This window comes from Rutilus rutilus (assembly GCF_951802725.1).
Source record: "Rutilus rutilus genome assembly, chromosome: 16".
NCBI classification, from domain to species: domain Eukaryota; kingdom Metazoa; phylum Chordata; class Actinopteri; order Cypriniformes; family Leuciscidae; genus Rutilus; species Rutilus rutilus.
This window is the reverse complement of record NC_140224.1, coordinates 29,832,502-29,852,033: the sequence shown is the minus strand read 5'-3', so window position 1 is coordinate 29,852,033 and position 19,532 is coordinate 29,832,502. Positions and strand designations below refer to the sequence as shown.

At 40.1% G+C, this 19,532-nt stretch overlaps 1 protein-coding gene across 2 annotated transcripts in view; it reads left to right on the top strand.

The window, feature by feature from the left end:
• The window catches only part of aatkb (apoptosis-associated tyrosine kinase b), a 51,479-nt gene that overhangs the window by 27,542 nt on the left and 4,405 nt on the right, over window positions 1-19,532 (top strand). The window contains exons 1-12 of one of the 2 annotated variants that reach the window (XM_084435055.1): window positions 535-668; window positions 2,851-2,992; window positions 7,507-7,586; window positions 8,318-8,436; window positions 10,579-10,666; window positions 11,477-11,610; window positions 12,216-12,300; window positions 12,458-12,579; window positions 12,845-12,994; window positions 13,826-17,342; window positions 17,446-17,590; window positions 17,678-17,884. In XM_084435055.1, the coding sequence (XP_084291181.1) occupies window positions 2,890-2,992; window positions 7,507-7,586; window positions 8,318-8,436; window positions 10,579-10,666; window positions 11,477-11,610; window positions 12,216-12,300; window positions 12,458-12,579; window positions 12,845-12,994; window positions 13,826-17,342; window positions 17,446-17,590; window positions 17,678-17,883 (4,749 nt within the window). In that variant the 5' untranslated portion in view covers window positions 535-668; window positions 2,851-2,889 and the 3' untranslated portion in view covers window position 17,884. Of the gene's footprint in view, window positions 1-534; window positions 669-2,850; window positions 2,993-7,506; window positions 7,587-8,317; window positions 8,437-10,578; window positions 10,667-11,476; window positions 11,611-12,215; window positions 12,301-12,457; window positions 12,580-12,844; window positions 12,995-13,825; window positions 17,343-17,445; window positions 17,591-17,677; window positions 17,885-19,532 lie in introns of those variants that run through there. The other variant, XM_084435054.1, reaches the window with a different exon arrangement.

The following is a 19,532-nucleotide window of genomic DNA, read 5'->3' as shown; positions in this document are numbered from 1 at the left end:
ACTCAGCTCAAAAGGACAGTGTGGTTAAAACAGTAAGCAGATGTGCAATATCTAACCTTTGCAAATGGATGCACATTGCACATATAAAATGTTTAGAATATTCCCCTTGTTTTAATATCTGTGTTTGTTGATAAATGCAGGCATACATGTGAGCATGCTCATTGTGCAAGGGCCTGTCATGCACATGTGAGAAAGAATGAGCGTGAGGAAGGAAGGATGAAGAAAAAAGAGTGATGTCATGAGCACAGAATGTGAAAGCCTTTCCCTGTTAGATTTTATTTTATTTTTTCAGCCTCACATTTTTGTGGAAGCGTCTCCACTACTATTAATCTCTGGTCGTCCACACACTCTCAGGGGAAGAACACAGGAACTGCCCCTCCCTGCATTCTCTCTCTCTCTCTCTCTCTCTCAAGTAGAGGATCTATTTGCTCTTTATTTGTATGTTTTCTGGAGAGTTATCATGATGTATTCTCAAGACCTGGACTCTTCGGTTGCGCAGCAGCATGGGCTGGTTCCTAATGCTCTGTCCGGTGAGGGATCCATCTGGGGTCATGTGGACACCTCACAGGTGCTCTGTGAAGAGCCCAGCATTGCAGGTTCACGGGGTGGAAGGGAAGAGTTAAAGATTCAGCACAACCTGTTAGATCTAACACGTGCATTAAGGGCAGGTAAGATGGGAAATTGATGAAATCTTTGCACTTTTAGAAGAGAGCTTTCAAAGGTTGTTTTAATTTCAATAGTGGTGTTTATGCTATACTATATTTAAAAAATAAATGCTATTTAATTATAAAAGTAAAAGTGTAGCTTATAGTAGATAAGGTTGAGTGATCTGAAACCGAAAATCTGAAATGTTTTATGTACAGTACCATTATAGAAATCATACATTGCTCAGTGATGTTGGTGCACATAGAATGTGCAGACCGGGGAAGTTGCCACACGGTGCCACTTTGTGTCATATGTCCAATTACATAAATGCTGGTTTGCCCTTCAAGTGGTTTTGAATGTTGGTTTCAAATATCTAGTTAAAAGGATCTCGAATCATTTCTTAATTTTCCCTTAGAAAAAAATAAATCGATATCATAATTTTTTTAATATAAAAAATATGTCATTTTGGATTTTAATTGCTGCAAGTTATCACGTTTTTTTATACTTTTTTGACTAACAGAAAAGGTAACCTTTCACATTTCTGCCATTTCTGCAGCTAGTTATGTTTCATAATTGTTGGACTGTTTAAATGTCGCTTGAAAGCCTTTAATTGACTGTTTAATGACAGGTTCTCGTTGTGACAATTTACCCCATATTGTTTGACAAAATATTTGTTATAATTTTTTTTTTTTTTTTTTTTTTTTACTGAGCCATTTCCATAAAAATATTTAGTCAGAGATGATTGCCGAATGCATTGTTTTTGGATGGATGTGTTGGCTTGTATTGAAAAATCCCTAAATACTTAGAATGGACTTGCTTAAATAAGATGCTTCTTCTACAGAGCGTATAACAGTGCAGAGAAGATGTTTCTGATTATCAGCCTGATGTGATAAAAAATGCAGTGCGATTCAGCTGGCAGGAATGTTTATCCTGTGACTTGAGCTTAGCAATGTGGTTTTAGACGACACATTAGTGCAGGCCTTTCGAATCACAGCGTGCCCTGTTGGGAATCTCAGCACCGTCTGTATCAAGACAGTGTTCAGTAGCGCTGCCTAGCGCTGGGCAGATCAGGAGCCGGGTCAAATGGCAGCCGTGTGGGGCGTGTGAAGATGTGGACGATGGGGCCCATTGGGGAACTTGAATGTTTGTGTGTATATGTCTGTTAGCTTGTACTTTTAAGTGTGTGCGACCCTCCCCCCCCCAGGTCACTGTTTTCCATTTCTTCAACCCTATATCTCTGCACTCGTGTTCACAGAAAATTTGCTTGCATCTGGAGGAGCATTTCCGATTTCCAGATCCTGCCAAGTTTTTTTCTTGTCTTTTCTTAGCACTGTCTCATCTCTCTTTGTAGTTCCACCACATCCATAAAGAGATGAAAAACGCATTGGAACACAACGTACAAGTTTGAAGCTCTTCAGATTAAACTGATGGCTCATTATTTGATCTGATTATAGTGACATGCTCTTTAATGGACTGTTTAATAAATTGTCATTTGTTCCAGTAAGCATTAAATGGTCTTTTTATATTAATTTCATTAAAATAATCAGGTTAAAAGCTCTGCAATTAAAGCCACTGATGTTTGTTCTCAGTTTATAGAAACTGCTTGTTTATTCTTGTACATCATGTCTTAACACACACACACACACACACACACATAGACAGAGAGAGAGAGAGATTTTGGGTTTTCATGTTTTATGGGGACATTCCATAGACATAATATTTTTTATACTGTACAAACTGTACTAAACCTAAACTCTACATTTTTAAATTGTCAAAAAACATAATTTAGTATGATTATAAGCTGTTTTCCTCATGGGGCCTGAAAAATGTCCCCACAAGGACAAGGATTTTGGATATTGCCATCTTAACAGTTTACCAGGACCACACACACACTAACAAACAAACAAACAAAGGGTCCTTGAATCTGTCCCACAAAGCTGGAATTGAGCTGAGCAACATCATTTTACTACATGGATCTCTTCTAAAGACAAAACATGAGGAAGAAACTCATTTTGGAGGGAAAATGTTCTTATCATGAAAAAATCTCAACAGTTCTAAAAACTGGGTTCATTTTTCTTTATGCAAAATATAATTTAAAAATTAGGGGTGAAAAATAACCCGGACATTTCTTTATGACATTTACCCACTCAGGTCAAGAGTTGCTACCTTCACCTCTGACCTCTGTGTTTTTCATTGCTACCGTAGGAGTTTGAGAATGCAGAGGGAGAGGAATACCCAGCGGACATGTCCACGCCGGCATCTCCTGCATCTCACACCGGTCCCGACGTCTACATCCTGCCTCTCACCGAGGTCTCGCTGCCCGTCGCCAAACAACCTGGCCGGTCAGGTGGGTCTTTGTCACACCGCATAGTTTGATTATTAAAAAGAAGCTTTTGATATGAGCAAGACCAGATGTGATAGCACTTAAGAAAGCCCAAAGCGGATTGGTCTTGTTGAGGATTTCCTCCCAGTCCTGAATCCGCTCTGACCCCGCTTATGCAACTCCCATACGGGTTTCACATTCTCTGGACTGGACCGAATTTGTATTTTTTTCCAGAGAATCTTGTTAATGTGTTTGGTTTCACTTCCAACCCACAAGTTCTCCAGTGTAAAATCCAGAAGAGACCAACGCCCTGCTGCTGCCTCCACTCTTCCCTTCTGGGATGGACACTGTCCCACAACCCTGCCTTGCTCTGGACCCTCAGAAGCCAGGCCAGCTGTTCCATGCTGATAGCCATGGCTGTGCAAAATTAAAAATTAAACTATTAACCTTACAATTTATGAGTGTGAATTTGAATTGAATTGTCCTCACCCTACATGAAACTGAATTGGAATTTGAATGGGAATGATGCGATGAGGAATTTACCAATTTAAGTTAATTTAAAAAGAATGATGAAATTCTATTCACTCTATGGTTCCATGAAGAATCTTTGACATCCATGGAACATTTCAAATACACAAAGGGTTATTTATATTGGGAAAAGTTGTTATTTGAAAATGTTTTTCAAACCAGGAATAAAGGGTTCTTTTAAGAACTTTCCACTAAAAGGTTCTTTGGAGAATCATAAATGGTTCTTCTATGGCATCGCTGCGATAACCCCTTTTTTGAAACCCTTATTTTTAAGAGTGTATGTCGCATTTCAAACATATATACAATACTGACATATTAGACACTGAATTGGAATTTTCAAATCAAATAGTGCACAACTCTGAACAATATGAGTTTTGGTTCTCATATGGCCTTCAACAGTTTTCTTTCTTTGTCTGTATCTCTGGACCGGAATCTTTGGATTGACCCGAGACCACATGGCTGGCGGGAGCAAATACATTGAAGAGAGACAGACTGGAGTCAGAGTTCTTTGATTCGCGTGTACTCCACTGGTGCAAATTCTCAGTATTAATTGCATTTCTGTCTTGTTTTTCAGTAAAAAAAACATTCTTAAAGATTAAGACTTGTTTACATAGAACATTGTGTTAATTAAGTTTATTTTTCTTACCCCACTAGCAAATTGTTTTAAAATCCAAACAATTATTCACTCGAGCATTTTTTCATCTTTCTCTCCCTTATTCAGTCTTGACCAACACAAACATCTGCCTGTTGCATAATGCCGCCTCAGCCAGCCTACATAAATGTGCCTTGGAATCTGAGGAATCTGAGAGAAGATGTGTACATTCCGATCCATCTGTCTCCCTCTTTCCCATTACAACAACTCAATTTATTATAGTCTGACAGTGATGCTAACAGCTATGTGGTGCGATTAGTAAAGGTCAGAGGGTAAGAGGTTGTGGTTATCCATATTTAGCTCACAGAACTCTCACACAACCCTCTGATATGGCATTTCATTTATGCGCTAAGTGAATAATAGACGCAGTATTTTGCCACCTGACAGATAAAATAAATAAAAGGTTTTATTTTATGTTATAGTCTATCTGAAAGAATGTAATAAACAGCCTGGTTTCAGGCATGGCTGGGATGATGTCACTCCTTAAGGATGAGGTTGAGGTCAGATGCAATCCTCCTGCCAGGAAGTGCAGGTCTCTGTCACTGTGACACAGATAGCATCTGTCTGTAATCAGACGTGTCTTTCTTCACATGAGAAGTCAGTTAGACATGAAGAAGAAGCTAATTGTAGTGTTTATCATCTGATTTGAGAGGTTTCAGCCAAACAGATCATGGATTGCACTCTGGTGTGCAGTATCCACCCCAACACAGCTGTGCTCGTAAACACGCCCTCACACACACATCTACCTCCGAGCAAGGGAATACTTTAAAAATCACATCATTTCATATATAACATGCGCACACACCCTCTTTATCACACTGATTTGCATTGCTAGGAAAAATAGACTAGAGGGACAAATAAAGCAAGACGTGCGTAGCAGCAGTAAACACATTTGATAATGTATGATAATTCTATTTGGTTAGAGTGGAATGATTTCTCACCATTATTTTCCCAACGACTGCATTTTCCAGCAGCCATCTGACCAGCGTGTCACTATCACTTACCAACACTGTGGTAATGAGCAAGCAGAGTAGTCATTCATGTATATTCATATACACATCGAGCAAATCCTGATACGTGATGTGATTTTTGTTGACATGCTGTTGGCAGACCTCATTGTTTTCCTGTTCAGCTCTATTTTGTTCATATTTGGTCTTTTTGACTAAACTAAAGCTGTGTCCGAAACCGCTCCTTGTCTCCTATATAGTGAACTATATCAGTTGTGGGACATTTCATAGTGGTGTCCAAATTCTGAGTGTACGACTTCATTCCCTACATTCGTTCACTCCTTTATGCCCACAATGCATCCGATGAATGCACTATTTCCCAAAATCCAACACGAGCTTAAAGGGTTAGTTCACCCAAAAATGAAAATTCTGTCAGTAATTACTCACCCTCATGTTGTCCCAACCCCGTAAGACTTTCGTTCATCTTCGGAACACAAATTAAGATATTTTTGATTAAATCTGAGAGCTGTCTCACTCCTCCATAGGCTTCTAAGACACTATAACTTGCTGGCCCAGAAAATGTATTAAAGACATCGTTAATATAGTCCAAGTGACTCCAGTGGCTCAATCTTAAGTTTATAAAGCGACGAGAATACTTTTTGTGCGCAAAAACAAACAAAAACAATGACTTTATTCCACTTTTCATTTCCTTCTCTCTGGGCCTCGAGTCTTTTCACGTAGTGTTTAAGCGTAGCGCGTCTGTGTTGCACGTCACCACGTATCACACACATGACCAGCGTCGCCCAATAGTGAGCCTACGTGGTGACGTGCAACACAGATGCGCTACGCTCTCAGATTTAATAAAAAATATCTTAATTTGTGTTCCGAAGATGAATGAAGGTCTTACGGGGTTGGAACAACATGAGGGTGAGTAATTACTGACAGAATTTTCATTTTTGGGTGAACTAACCCTTTAAAGATGATTCTTATTCCTGCTTTAACATTTTTTAAAGATTCATTTTTAATCTTTTATTTATATTTTATTTCAGCTGTATTTCAATGACCAAAAAGTATTGATTGTTTTCTTTCTTTCTTTCTTGTTGGCTTTGTGCTGCTAATGATGGATATACACATTGATGTGATTCATAAATTAATTTCACGTAACTGCAGTCCATGCAATTTGTAACTACATCTTCAGTCTCTTCATAAATGCTAAATGGCTGTGTGCAACAGTTATTGTAATATAATATTTCGAATCCCGCACCCACATCAAACATTCTGATTTGTTTATCGGCCATTTGCTTTCCCAGACTTAGACTAGAAACCTCAGGAATAATAGCATTAGTGTTTCCATCCTGTCAGTGGTACCAAGCAGCACCGCCGGCATGACAAAGAGCCCAATTCTCCCCAGCGAGGGCTTTCTGAGGGGGCAGGCAGAATGAACGGCCTCTACAACACCACATGGGCGTAAAATATGGCTGCTGCATAAAAAGAGAACAGGGAGTGAGACAGTATGTCATGCACCCTTACAATAAACTGTCTGTGTGTTTGCTCGATGAGATGAGAGAAAGAGAGAAAGGGACTGTTATGGCTTTTTGAGATGATAGAGATATACAAGGATCTGTCAGACGGGAGGTTGAACGATACAGAACATCACTGGTCAAATCTACCCCTACTGCGGCAGTCTTCATCCATTCCCTGCCTTCTCTGATTTCTGCATTTCAGAAAAATGTTTTTCAAGCAGTTTGATAGATCACAGCGAGAACTCTTAAGACAGACTCTCGAATTTGATTTTGTGCCGTTTAACCTCACTCTTGCTCAGAAGATTGCTCACTGCCTTTTGGAGAGGATATTTGGAGGATGATTTTTTTTTGCTGGAGGAAAATCTTGATGCGACTTCACGTAATGCACTTACAAAGCTGTTGTGCACTAAGGGTGTGTTATGTTGGAACAGTTCAAATATTGTTTAACTAATGATGCTAATTTCTCTTTATTCATATTGAGCTTTTTTGTTGTTGTTTTTTTGCATTTTACGTAGGTTGAATTTTTTCTATTTTCTGTATTTTATCAGTTTTGTTTTTATACATTTGCTTATTTGATGATGCAATGGATTTAATATGTATTAGATGCAATAGGGGTCCAAATGCTGAAAATGCTGCTTTTTTTTATTTAATAAAAATTATATTGTCAGCATATGATCATCCTGATGATCATCTTCTCCAGCAATAGAATAGAAGCAAGAAGATCTGATCGTCTGCACAATAGAAGTATATTTTATCCGTGTTACGTCATTTTTCAATTTTGTTCATTTTTTATTTTTATTTCATTAGCTTTTGAATGGCAGATTGTGCCACTGGTCCATGTTGCCAATTAATATCTTGCTCTGTCTCTGTCTGATAATCATCCTTTAGTCCAGCTCCTGAGATCCACAGATCTTGGCCGCCATAGTTTGCTTTATATAAAGGAGATTGGACATGGCTGGTTTGGCAAGGTAAGTCTAGTTGGTCTATTGTTTATTTTATATTTGTTTTGAATGTCCACTTCGTAGACACCGATGCCCCCGTGTACTGCTACGGATCAAAGGTTTAGCTCGGTTTAGCTCTGTAGTTTAGACCCAAGGATGTAAAAATATGTTCCATGCTGCGTTACCTTTGCCATGCCTCAGTAATTCTCAGGCTTTGATGTGGGACTCGTGTCTTGACTGTTCCCTGCAAGAATTTCTGTGTTGCAGTAAATTCCAGAAGCACTTTAATATTTCATAGGAATAATTTGTGCCTCTTTCATTCTCATTCTTTTTTCTTTCTCTCTACTTCTTTGTCTTTGTAACACACATACATAAACACACACACACACACTACCCCAACTTTCCATTGAATGGGTATGTCCATCTGTATGTATGTGTCTCTGTGGCTGCATGTTTACCGATGTTTCATCTGGTTTTGTGTTGTTTCGTCTTTCTGCATTTCCCTTTGAGCAACTTTTCGCATGATTCCTGGACTTGATTTAAATCTTTTTGGGTTTGTTTTTCTGTCTTCGATTTCCTTCCTTCCTTCCTATATGCCCATTTCCTTCTTGTGCACATCTGTTTGTGTCTATCTGTGTCACCCTGTCCATAATTGTGTGTGTTGTCCATTTTCCCTCTGTTCATACCTGTATGTGTGTTTCTGTTGTCTTTCCCTTGTGTGTTTGTGTATATGTGTGTCTGTGGGGTGTTGTTCTCAGATATTGTTGGGGGAGGTTCACTCTGGTCTCAGCAGTACCCAGGCGGTGGTGAAGGAACTAAAGGCCAGTGCCAGTGTCCAGGACCAGATGCATTTCCTGGAAGAGGCTCGGCCATACCGGTAAACAAATCGTGCATTGCATGCATTTCATTTATATCTTTTATTTAATTTATTTTGCATGTGTTCACAGATGTGTTCACAAGATGTAAAATAAGTCTCTGATGTCCCCAGAGTGTGTATGTTAAGTTTTAGCTCAAAATACCCAACAGATCATTTTTTACAGCATGTTTCAATTGTCATTTTTTAGGGTTCAGAAAAACGCACCGTTTTAGTGTGTATCCCTTTAAATGCAAATTAACTACTGCTGCCGGCCCAGGGGGCGGAGCCTCACGAGCTCGCGCTAAGAGCCAGGACAATCTCATCTGATAATATCAAAACAGAAACTCTCAGTAGTGGTGTTCATTTCGACTCGGAGTCGGACAATAATGCCCACATAGCCAGAGAATATATGCTGTATAGAGATAAAACAGGAATAGTTTAGTTTAATCACGGTTATTTGTCATCTGCTTTTATCCACTATTAATACAAGCCTGCTGTAGCAGACCCCGTCCGAATGATGACCAAAATATACTGATGAGTTCAATTAAGTTTATTGTACATCACACAAAAGATGAAGCCTTACCCCGGTTTCACACCGCAAGCGTCAGCGGCGCATGAGCAGCGCGTATTTTTTTCGGCGTCCATGTTAATCAATGAGTGCATTCACACCGCGAGCAGGAGCAGCGCGTGAGCGTCAAGCAGGAGCGTCGCGTGAACAGCAGTGCAGCGGGGGTTTCGGCGTCCGGTCTATTTTTTGCTGTGCTGCTCACGCTCAATTAAAGTGAAAGAACACTTTTGATGCTTTTGATGGACAAAATAAATGTGATTTAACACAAACCGTGCTCAAAATGCACAGAATAAGCATGTCAAGAGTTTTAACAACAATGCCAATGTCTAGTGTTTTAACAATTATGCCAGAAAAGAAAATTAAGTATAACAAATATGTATTTACCCATTTAAACTTTTTAATTATTCATTTTGGGTTAAAGTAAGGTGTATTATTATAAAAACAAAAATGTTGAAAGAACTGACCCATTGTTTGAAATGGTTATTGTCTGCCAAACACGGTTTGCAGCCGCTGCTGTGACGCTGTACTACGCTTCCAGTGTGAATACTCGCGGGAGTCTGCTGCTGCAGTGATGATGTAGTTGCGCGGATGCGCCGCTCGCGCTCCGCTCACGCTTGCGGTGTGAAAGAGGGGTTAGTTTTACTCCAGAAAATCACTGTAAGAGCCGAATAAAAACAGTATATAAGTGCGCATTAAAGTCTTATCCATAAACTCTCTCTCTCTCCCTTTCATTATCAACAACATACACAGCGAAATACACAAAACACTCGTTAGAACTAACAGTAAACAAATATATACACACCTTTTCAGTGGGTGCTTAATCAACTGGTAAACTGTATATCCACGACTAGATGAGCTGTCAGAAAGCGTGCGCTCTCACTTTCATTTGTGCCGTGATCAGTAACGTTAGGCCTGTCGCTCCGGAGACCGTAAGCTGAATCACGAACAGTACAGATCCATCTTCGAGTAACAACGAGAGTAAATGAAGACTGCTAAGTTCATTCTTACAACAACAAAACACCTCAATCGCTTAGGAGACATTCTTGTCTACAGTTGCTCCAGCGTCGAAACAATGGCGGACTGTGTCCAGCTCACTCAGGGCGGGTCTATGCTCAAACTGCAGTGTCAATCAACAGTCGTGGGAGGGGCCTGTGCAAAGTGACGTCACATTGCCCCGAATCTGAGAACAGCTCGTTCTGAGACAGTGCTTATGATTTATGGGGATTTAAAAAAAAGCACTTGGTGGATTTTTATCATTATAGGGTGGTTGTGTACACACACTGCCAACACACATTTATGTTCAAACACCATGTAAAAGTGAATTTTGCATAATAGGTGCCCTTTAATTGTAGGTTCAAATCCCTCCTAGGTTGATTGTCCTTCTAAAAATATACTGTATTATTTTTTTATTTATTTTTATTTTTCTGTAGTAGAACCCAAAAGAACAATTTAGAAAAATGTCTCTGTTTGTTTCCTTTTTTTTAATTTCTCCATACAGTAAAAGTCAGTGGGGTCAGTGTTGTTTTGGAACCCTAAGTTGTCTCAATTTACTCACCTTTATGCTGTTCAAAACCTGTATGACTTTCTTTCTTCAGGTCTCTCCAGCATCCGGCTTTAGTGCAATGCCTCGCTCAGTGCACAGAGGTCACACCCTACTTAGTGGTCATGGAGTTCTGCCCACTGGTTAGTCTAATAACTCTGTTTTTCTGTTTTGTGTTTTTCCTCTCTAAAACCTCTAACCTAAAGTGTTAAATTTTGGCTTATCTCATAAACACAATTCATACCTCAAATCAAGTGAATTTGAGGGGAATTATAAGTGTATTTTTGTAAGCAGTGTTGAGGGTGATGCATTACAAGTAACGTGAGTTACATAATCAGATTACTTTTTTAAAGTAAAAAGTACAGTAAAGCATTACTTTTTTAAATAAGTAACGCAAGTTACTTTGTTGAATTTTCGTTCATCTGGTGGATGATAAAACAGGTGATAAAAATCTCATAGTCCATAGAGACCAGAATATCTGTAGTCTTTATTGAATTGGGCTGGTAAGGAACCACATAGCAGCCACCTAGAACATTCTACCTAGAGCACTGCCTCGCAACCACATAGCAATGTGCTGAAACCCCTCATAATACTATAGCAACCATATAGCAATGCCGTGGCAACCATGCACAACACCCTGTTGTGTTTTGCATGTAATTGTGCTTTATTTTATATGCAAGAGCCACACATGATAGTGTGCTTCTTTATTTTATATCATTCTTCTCCTGGTATTGCTTAGCTAGGTCACATGTGCTACATCATTTAAGTCAACAGATCAACTCTTAGCAACAACATCAAATGTTGCTGACCTAATAATGTCTTGTTATATAACTCCCCCCAGTGGATAGCTGAGGCAAATCAGTCTGACAGCACACTCTTTTGATGATTATGGATACTGATTTAAATATACACCTTACCTTTGTATTTTAGCATTTGTTTTCCCATGATAACAGGGTGATGTTAAAGGTTACCTGCGCAGCTGCCGGGCAGCAGAGTCCTTGACCCCTGACCCCTTACTGCTTCAGAGAATGGCGTGTGAGATCACTTCAGGCCTGCTTCACCTTCACAAAAACAACTTCACCCATAGGTCAGCCAACATTTTCATACATAGTTTAATGTATAAAATTCTATTTTAATGTGCAAATTCTTGTTTAGGGTACCTTTGAATCCTTTAATTTTAGGAAGTACTGTATAATAGTTATCATCACAACCTTTATTATCATTTTCAAATAGACTATTGGGCGACTGCCATCAGATTTAAAGTATGAGTATGAAGCTAATGAGTGTGGATATCTGCTTTCCCTGCTTCCTGTTTCATGGTTTCTCCCTGCAACAATCTCCTGGTGCTGCCTGAGTGTCTTTACTCCACTCCAGCATCAGTGATTTTGTTGCCGGGGGTCACCACACTTCTTCAAGCAACTTCAACGTGTCCTTGCCAAGATACTTTGAACAGGTTACTGAAGACAAGAGAATTATTTTTGGAAAGTAACATCACAATGCAAGTAAAATTATTGCTATTTCTGGCACTGCATCTGTCCTACTTTGTACATTTTGTGCATGGTTCCAATTGATTAAATAACATCCAGTTATCTTTTGAGCTAGCTAGTGGTATGAAAACATTCAGGCCATGTTCTATTTACAGAAGGTGTTTATCATATGTTTATTTATTTATGTTGCTCTGATTTTCTGTAGTGATCTGGCTTTAAGAAATTGCCTGCTAACATCAGACATAAATGTCAAGATTGGAGATTATGGACTATCGCACAACAAGTACAAGGTATGTACATTTAAATCTATAAAAAAATGTATCTATACAGTTTATTATATATATATATATATATAATAAACTCATAAACATGAGTTTTAGAGTACATTCATTTACTGTTCAAAGTTAGTTTTTAGCTTTTTCACTTTTTATATCTGTTTATCCCCAGGACGACTACTTTGTGACATCAGACCAGACCTGGATTCCTTTACGCTGGATTGCCCCTGAACTGGTGGATGAGGTTCATGGTAACTTGCTAGTGGTGGACCAAACCAAGGAAAGCAACATCTGGTCTGTACCTTTACTCAATGCTACAACAAATAGCAAATGTTTGCAAATTTAAATATAGCAAAAATAGCTAATTTTATAACATAAATATAATGTTGATTTTAGGCCTTTGTTTTGCAGTTAGGCTGTTTAGGAAGAACACACGACCTCTTAAATAACCTACATTATTGTAGTGTCTATATGGCTAGATAGATAACAGGTCATTATTGATTGATGCATTAATTGCTATTAGTTAACAGAATATGTTGTACTTTCTCTCTGTACATAGGTCACTTGGTGTAACCATCTGGGAGCTGTTTGAGTTGGGGAATCAGCCGTACCGCCATTATTCAGACCGTCAAGTTCTCAGCTATGCTGTGAAGGACCAACAATTGAAGCTGCCCAAGCCACTTCTTAAGTACCCTCTTGCTGACCGCTGGTGGGTGTCTAATAGACTTTATGTTGCTCTTCTTACTCATTTCATTAACCATTAGAGTTAGAGCCCTGAATTTTCACTTCGCTAGAGCCTTTCAATTTTCACCCTTGTCTTTGGAGTCCTTGCTCTTAAAACTATTTTAATTCTCTCTTTTCAGATCAAATTCATGATCAAATTTCTTTCATAGATGTGATCAAGTGTACACTGCAAAACACTGTGACACAATGTTCTCTATATTTTAAAATTTAATTTAATATTTTAATTTTCCAGTTATAATCTCAAAAAATTCTTAAAATAAAATACATTTACTAGAGGACCAACACTGCATTAGATATTAAGACTTGTTTTTATAGATTGTATCTTGAATATAATAATAATAATAATATGTACAATACATTTTGTCTTAGTGAATTGTCTCAGATTTTTGTTTAAAAAAAACTACTGTAAAAAGAACTGAAAAAGGAATGTAAAAAAAACTGTAAAAAGAATGTTGTAACGTCTAAGTTATGTGGTTGTGTTCCCCCGTGATTCTCCTATGTATCCATTGGATCGCCTTCGTGCACTTGTATGTAGCAGCCACCCCTGACAAATGTAAACAAATTAAAAACAGGTGAAAAAAGCCGTACTAAAAAATACAATTATATTTAAAATGCAAACTATTAACAAATGTAATATCTTATGCGGTGTTGCTTCTTAAGTAAATGTATCTTGTTTTAAGAATTTTTTGATTTATTTTTTACTGAAAAATAGATCATAAGCTCATTAAGAAGTTATTTTTGCAGTGTATTTTTCAAAGTGTTTGCCTTAAATGTGTTTGTGTTTCTGTTTTACCAGGTATGAAGTAATGCAGTTCTGTTGGCTTCAGCCTGACCAGAGGCCCAATGCAGAAGAAGTTCATCTGCTGCTTAGTTATCTATGTGCCAAAGGAGCCAGTGAGGCAGAGGAAGACTTCGAGAGACGCTGGAACTCCATGAGACCAAACACAAGTCATGCTAATCTCCATGGAGCTGGTGCACTTGCAATCAACATGCCCCTCTCATCCACCACTTCATCATTCCCCCTACTGGAGCAGTTCCCCACTGGAGACGGCTACCATTCAGAATCTGGAGATGACATCCTTACAGTTACTGAAACCAGCCATGGCCTCAACTTTGAGTACAAGTGGGAGCAGGCACAGGCTGAACAGCACTACCATTCCGCATCCACCACAGGCACTTTGGGTCAAAGCAATCCCCATTGTCAGGAGGTCTACTACCCTCCAGGCGGAATAGTCGGGGGCTGTTCTGTTGAAGGACTCGCCCTAGGGGTTTCTCCTTCATATTATGAGCCCAAACCACTACATACCCCTGTCGTGGTACCAGTCCTGAGTGCCCATAGTCCAGCAGTGAGTAATGAATACTATATCCGCATTGAGGAACCAATACAAAGCAATATTGATATGAACTTCACCATGTGTGCTTACAGTCCAGAGTTCGGGGGCAGCAATGGAAGCTTTCTAACAGGTAGTGGAGACTCTGGAGAGTGTCTAATTTGTCCCCCTGAAGCTAAACCAGACATTTATTGGTCAGCAGATGTCCATAAAAGTAGTGCCTATGATTCTGATACCAGTCCTGCCATGTCTTTAACTATGGAGCCTCTTTTGGGACATGGTAGCCCCCTTAGGGCATGGGAGTCTGGTCACTATGTCTCATACAAAGACAGGGATGGAGGTTACTACTATGAACCATCACCTCCTAAGGTGATGGAGCACTACCTGATACGAGACCCAACACAGCCTCCACACGAGAGCTGGGGGTCTCGAAGCCTGAGACAGGCACTTGGGGAACTGGAGGACCCTTTAGGCATCTCACCATCACTTGGAAGTCCTCCACAAGGCTATGCTGATCCTTACTTGGAGAACATCCAAGGCTCCATTATAGGAAAGAATGTTACAGGTGGATACTATGATATGATGGGCTCCTTGAGGAAAACTATGCCAGGTAGCCACTCTGTTTGTATTGACATGGCGTCAGGTGGTGCTATATTTGTAGGACGAGATGACAGCGACTCTGATGAAGAGGAAGACATTTTTGCGGAGAGACGAGGAAGAAGCTGGTCCACCGGAAATCCAGCAAATAAAAACACGATGACTTTGCATCAGAGGCAGGCGTCTTGTCTCCAGGATTCGTATGCAGACTTCCACTACACTATGCCAATGACAGACATTGAGGATACGTGGCCAGAAGAGCAGACCCTGCCGTACCATATGGCTAAACCTGTTGACTACTTAGAGACAGCGGTCAAAAGCAACACTTGCTTGGTGCATGGAAGACACATAACTTCAAACCCTTCACCCGAGTGCAACTCGTATATCCATATGTGTCATGAACCCAGAGAGGCTGAAGTATATCCTGTACCATGTTGTCAAGCTTTGAGCAGTTCACATTTTGTAGACCCTCTAACAGGAACACTTGTGAGGAACTGCTTCATGATCGACTGTATTCCAGGGAAAACCATGACATTACCCCAAAAAACCCAACATCTAGGCCAAGCACCTTTATCTGCTGGACATTTAGTCTCCAAAATAGAGTCATCAAGGGAAGGAGCCAAAGAGTTTGACATTTCAGAGCAATATGTGGATATTGCGGCTGTGGAAACCAACTTAAAACAAGAAAAAGCTTTGTATCAAGATGCATCTCCAGCAGATCCTAAAACTGAAATTACTGCCATCCCTTCACAGTTAAAAAATTCCCTATCAGAGTTACCTAAATCAGAGCCAGAGTCAGAGTTGAGTAAGACAGCGGACAGCGGTGTGGACCGTGAATGCTCTAGTATCAGCCTGGTAGAGATTGATGACTGCAGTGATGATGACATCACTGATGTAACCTCAGGTATTTTTTGTGAATTCACAGTAGAAGCAGAAATTGTTGACTACGCCAATCCAACATTCAAGTCATTACAAAAGCAGGTTGGTACCCCTGATTCCATGGACTCCATTGACATACCATCTACAGCATGTTCTAGTGAGACACTCAGCCCTGCCTCCATCCACCCATCAAGCTCTCCCAAGACTGTGGACAGTGGTTATGACACCGAAAACAATGAATCTCCAGAGTTTGTCCTAAAAGAACCCCATGAGCTCCAAGATTCCAAGGCTTTTATCCAACCAGTGGGAAAGGTAACATCTGGGACTAACTTTGTCAGCGAAGAACAAGAGATTAAAAGGGTAGAGGATGAGAAGCTAGAGGGCAATGTTGATACTGTAATGGCCTTTACAACATCTGAGAGCAATGATGGAGAGCTGAAAGCACTGAGTGATAAAACTCCATACAGAGATTCGGCCTACTTCTCTGACTATGATGCCGGGAAAGATAAAGAAAGCGAAGAGGACATCAATGAACTTGATGATCAGAAAGATGGACTGGAGGAAATAATAGATAAAGAGGAGCTACTTCCTCTACAGAAGGAGACAGAGGGAGAAGAATATCGTATGCCATCTACAAGGGGCCATGAAAATACTCCAGAAAAGGCTGATGATTCCACCTCAAACATTCCATCTAAGATAGATGAAGGTGTGTCTGCTTGCGACACAATCTGTAGTGTGTCCCTCTCACCTCCTGGTAATGAAGTGTCTGCCATAAAAGATCATTTTGATGATGATGATGAAAATCTTGGTATAGATTCAGATCTTTCTGCAGAACTTGCACCACCAAAATCTGAAGTATCTGATTCAAATACTTTTCTTGGTCCTGATGTTAAGCAAGAGGACTCTTTCACACAAGTTGGCATTGAAGATAGTCTGACTCTTGACCAAGTAACTTCTGAGGGCGACGTTGTAAACACCAAAATTGAGTGCATTTCAGAGGTCCTCATTGATGAGAATGAAGCAGCCATATTCAAAGATGTGGGCTGTACTATTTTGTCTGAAGAGGAATTAGCGTCTCAGAAGGACACAGCAGAAAGTAACAGTTTCTCTACACATGAGGGGCTGGAATCCAGGAGGAAGGACTGTGAAGAAGGAGGACGTAAAAGAAGCTCCATACGTTCTGGTTCTCCTCCCCCTCCCCATCCATTAGAAGGACAGGTATCTCCCACAGATGGAGAGGAGGCAGATGAGGAAGATGGTGACTCTGAAGACAGCGATGAATCCGATGAGGAGCTGCGCACATACAGCATCCAGGAGCAGAGCGAAGAAAGCGAGGATGAGATCTTGACCGTTCCTATTATTGTGAGTGATTGCAGTGATGCACACAAACTCAGAAGTCTACTTAAGATGCCAGTGGTGCTCAGTGATTCACTGTCTGATGAAATGGAAAGCAAAAAGAAGGTGGTGTCATTCTTCGATGATGTCACCGTCTTTCTGTTTGACCAGGTTTGTACTGTCCAGATATTTCAAGACGGTTTTTGATGACATATTAAATCACATTTGAGTACTTTTGAAGTTTAATCATAACATTTTGTGTCAATGCCTCCAGGAAAGTCCAACCAGAGAGTTGGCAGATCACAGTTTTCCCTTGAGTGGAGAGACAAGCAAATCGAGCGCAAAGAGTAAAGTGCAAAACCAACAGGAAAAAGTCAATGCCTCCGATGACTCTTCTGATGGAAACATATCAGAAGAGAGTAAGCTTCTTCTTTTTTTCGCTGCACAAAAGATTTAAGTATCTTTCACACTATCTATTTACCATCCTTCTTTGTCTTAAATCCTAGGTGCAGGGTTTGAATGGGAAGATGATTTCCCATTGTTGCCCCTTCCCACATCTTCCGAGGCGTCTCCGGACATCACTGCAAAGCCGAGCCTACCGACCGGAATCACTAAACCTGTTGCACAAGTCTCTCGTTTTACCATTTCTCCATCCAATGTGTCACGTTTCTCCATTACACATGTCTCGGATTCAGATATGGATTCTGCATGAGGTGAGACAGCACGTTTGAAGCAGTGTTTTTATCATTAACGGAAGCTAAAACATTAAAACATTTGTATACAATATACAATTAAAGGGGTCCTATTATGCTTTTTCACTTTTTCAACTTTAGTTTGTGTATAATGTTGCTGTTTGAACATGAAAAAAGATCTGCAAGGTTACAAAGCTCAAAGTCCACTCCAAAGGGAGATATAAGCCGCTTTCCGACCAAGTAGTTACAGGAACTTAGTTATAGGAACTGTCCACTTCTAAACAGTTCTATGAACTACTCTCCCCCAAACTCGGTTTTGCTGTTTGTGTTCGCTCTGGCCAAGTGGCCATAGGAACTGGTAGGAGGGGTAAGGGAGTGACGCAAGCACGGCGACTTTTATTTTGACGGAGCGACAGACCTTTATTTTGACGGCGCTGAGAACAATGCTCGCATTCTCTGTGTTCATTAGTTAGCGATCTGTCTAACAGTACTGTTTAACATGTTATTAGATAGAATTGTTATAGAAAGTACACAGTATATGAAAAAAAAGTTATTAGCCTATGCCGTGTGGTTGATGTCCAGTGTTGCTAGCTGAGCAGAAATACATAATCATGTTTGACTTGGTCCCCTCAAAGTTGCGTTGGATTTTCTCTTCAGCATAAAGTTTTAGAGGCCCATCTATCACTGTTTTCAATGTTTGTATCTAGTTTCTGGAGTAAATATATAGGCTATAATCTGTGTGTTTACAAATAGCTGTTTTAAAAATGGCAGGTGCTGGTGTTTTGCGTGCGTTCGGTCATCAGCGTACACTAACATCACGGGTAGTTTCTATAGTGCTGGTTTAGACCCTACTCTGAAGTAGGAGCTAAATTAGTTCCTCCAAATGGAGTTCCTAGAACTAAAGTCGTTCCTAGTCGGCGTGTTCGCACCACAGGAACATACGGGTACTTTAGCCAATAGTTCTAGGAACTGTGAAAAGGTTCCTCCGGTCGGAAAGCGGCTATTCTCTTCAGCAGAAAACTGATTTCAAGAACTACAACAAACTGTTGGGACTACAACATGCTTTTTCCCAATCTTGTGGAGTCACAATGTCACTCATTTAAATTATCCCCGCCCACGGAATAATGCAAAAAAGGGGGAAAGGCATGGTTGAACTGTGCTAGAGAAGACGAAGAAGACCACCTGCTTTAGTAGCGTATTGTTGCCATGTTGAAGAGATGCTGTTTTTTTTCACTCCGGCTCCAAAACCCCTTTGTTTGGCCTTCCTAAGGTGGATGAATTTAGAAAACAGTGGCTAAAATAAATATTTAACACTGTTCCTGAACATTATAACCCCAACGTTTATCGCTGTGCTTCAAATTTTACGGAGGACAGCTTCCAGAACCTAAGAGAGTACAATGGCTGCTACGCACAAAAGCTTCTTCTGAAAGACTGAGCAGCTCAAACTTCGCCGGTACAAGCAGTTGTTTATGGATCACAACATGTATGATTCATTATTTGTGGCTCTGCTAGCCTGCTAGCTAACATTACAATGTTGATGAAGTGTTTAGTTACGGGGCTCTTGCTTTTGTAAGACAGTTCACTGATCTTTAGGAACCTACCACTCTGAAACATCCTGTAAAATCCGTGCTTGCAAAGATTCTGTGCGATCTTCTTGTTCGTAAACATT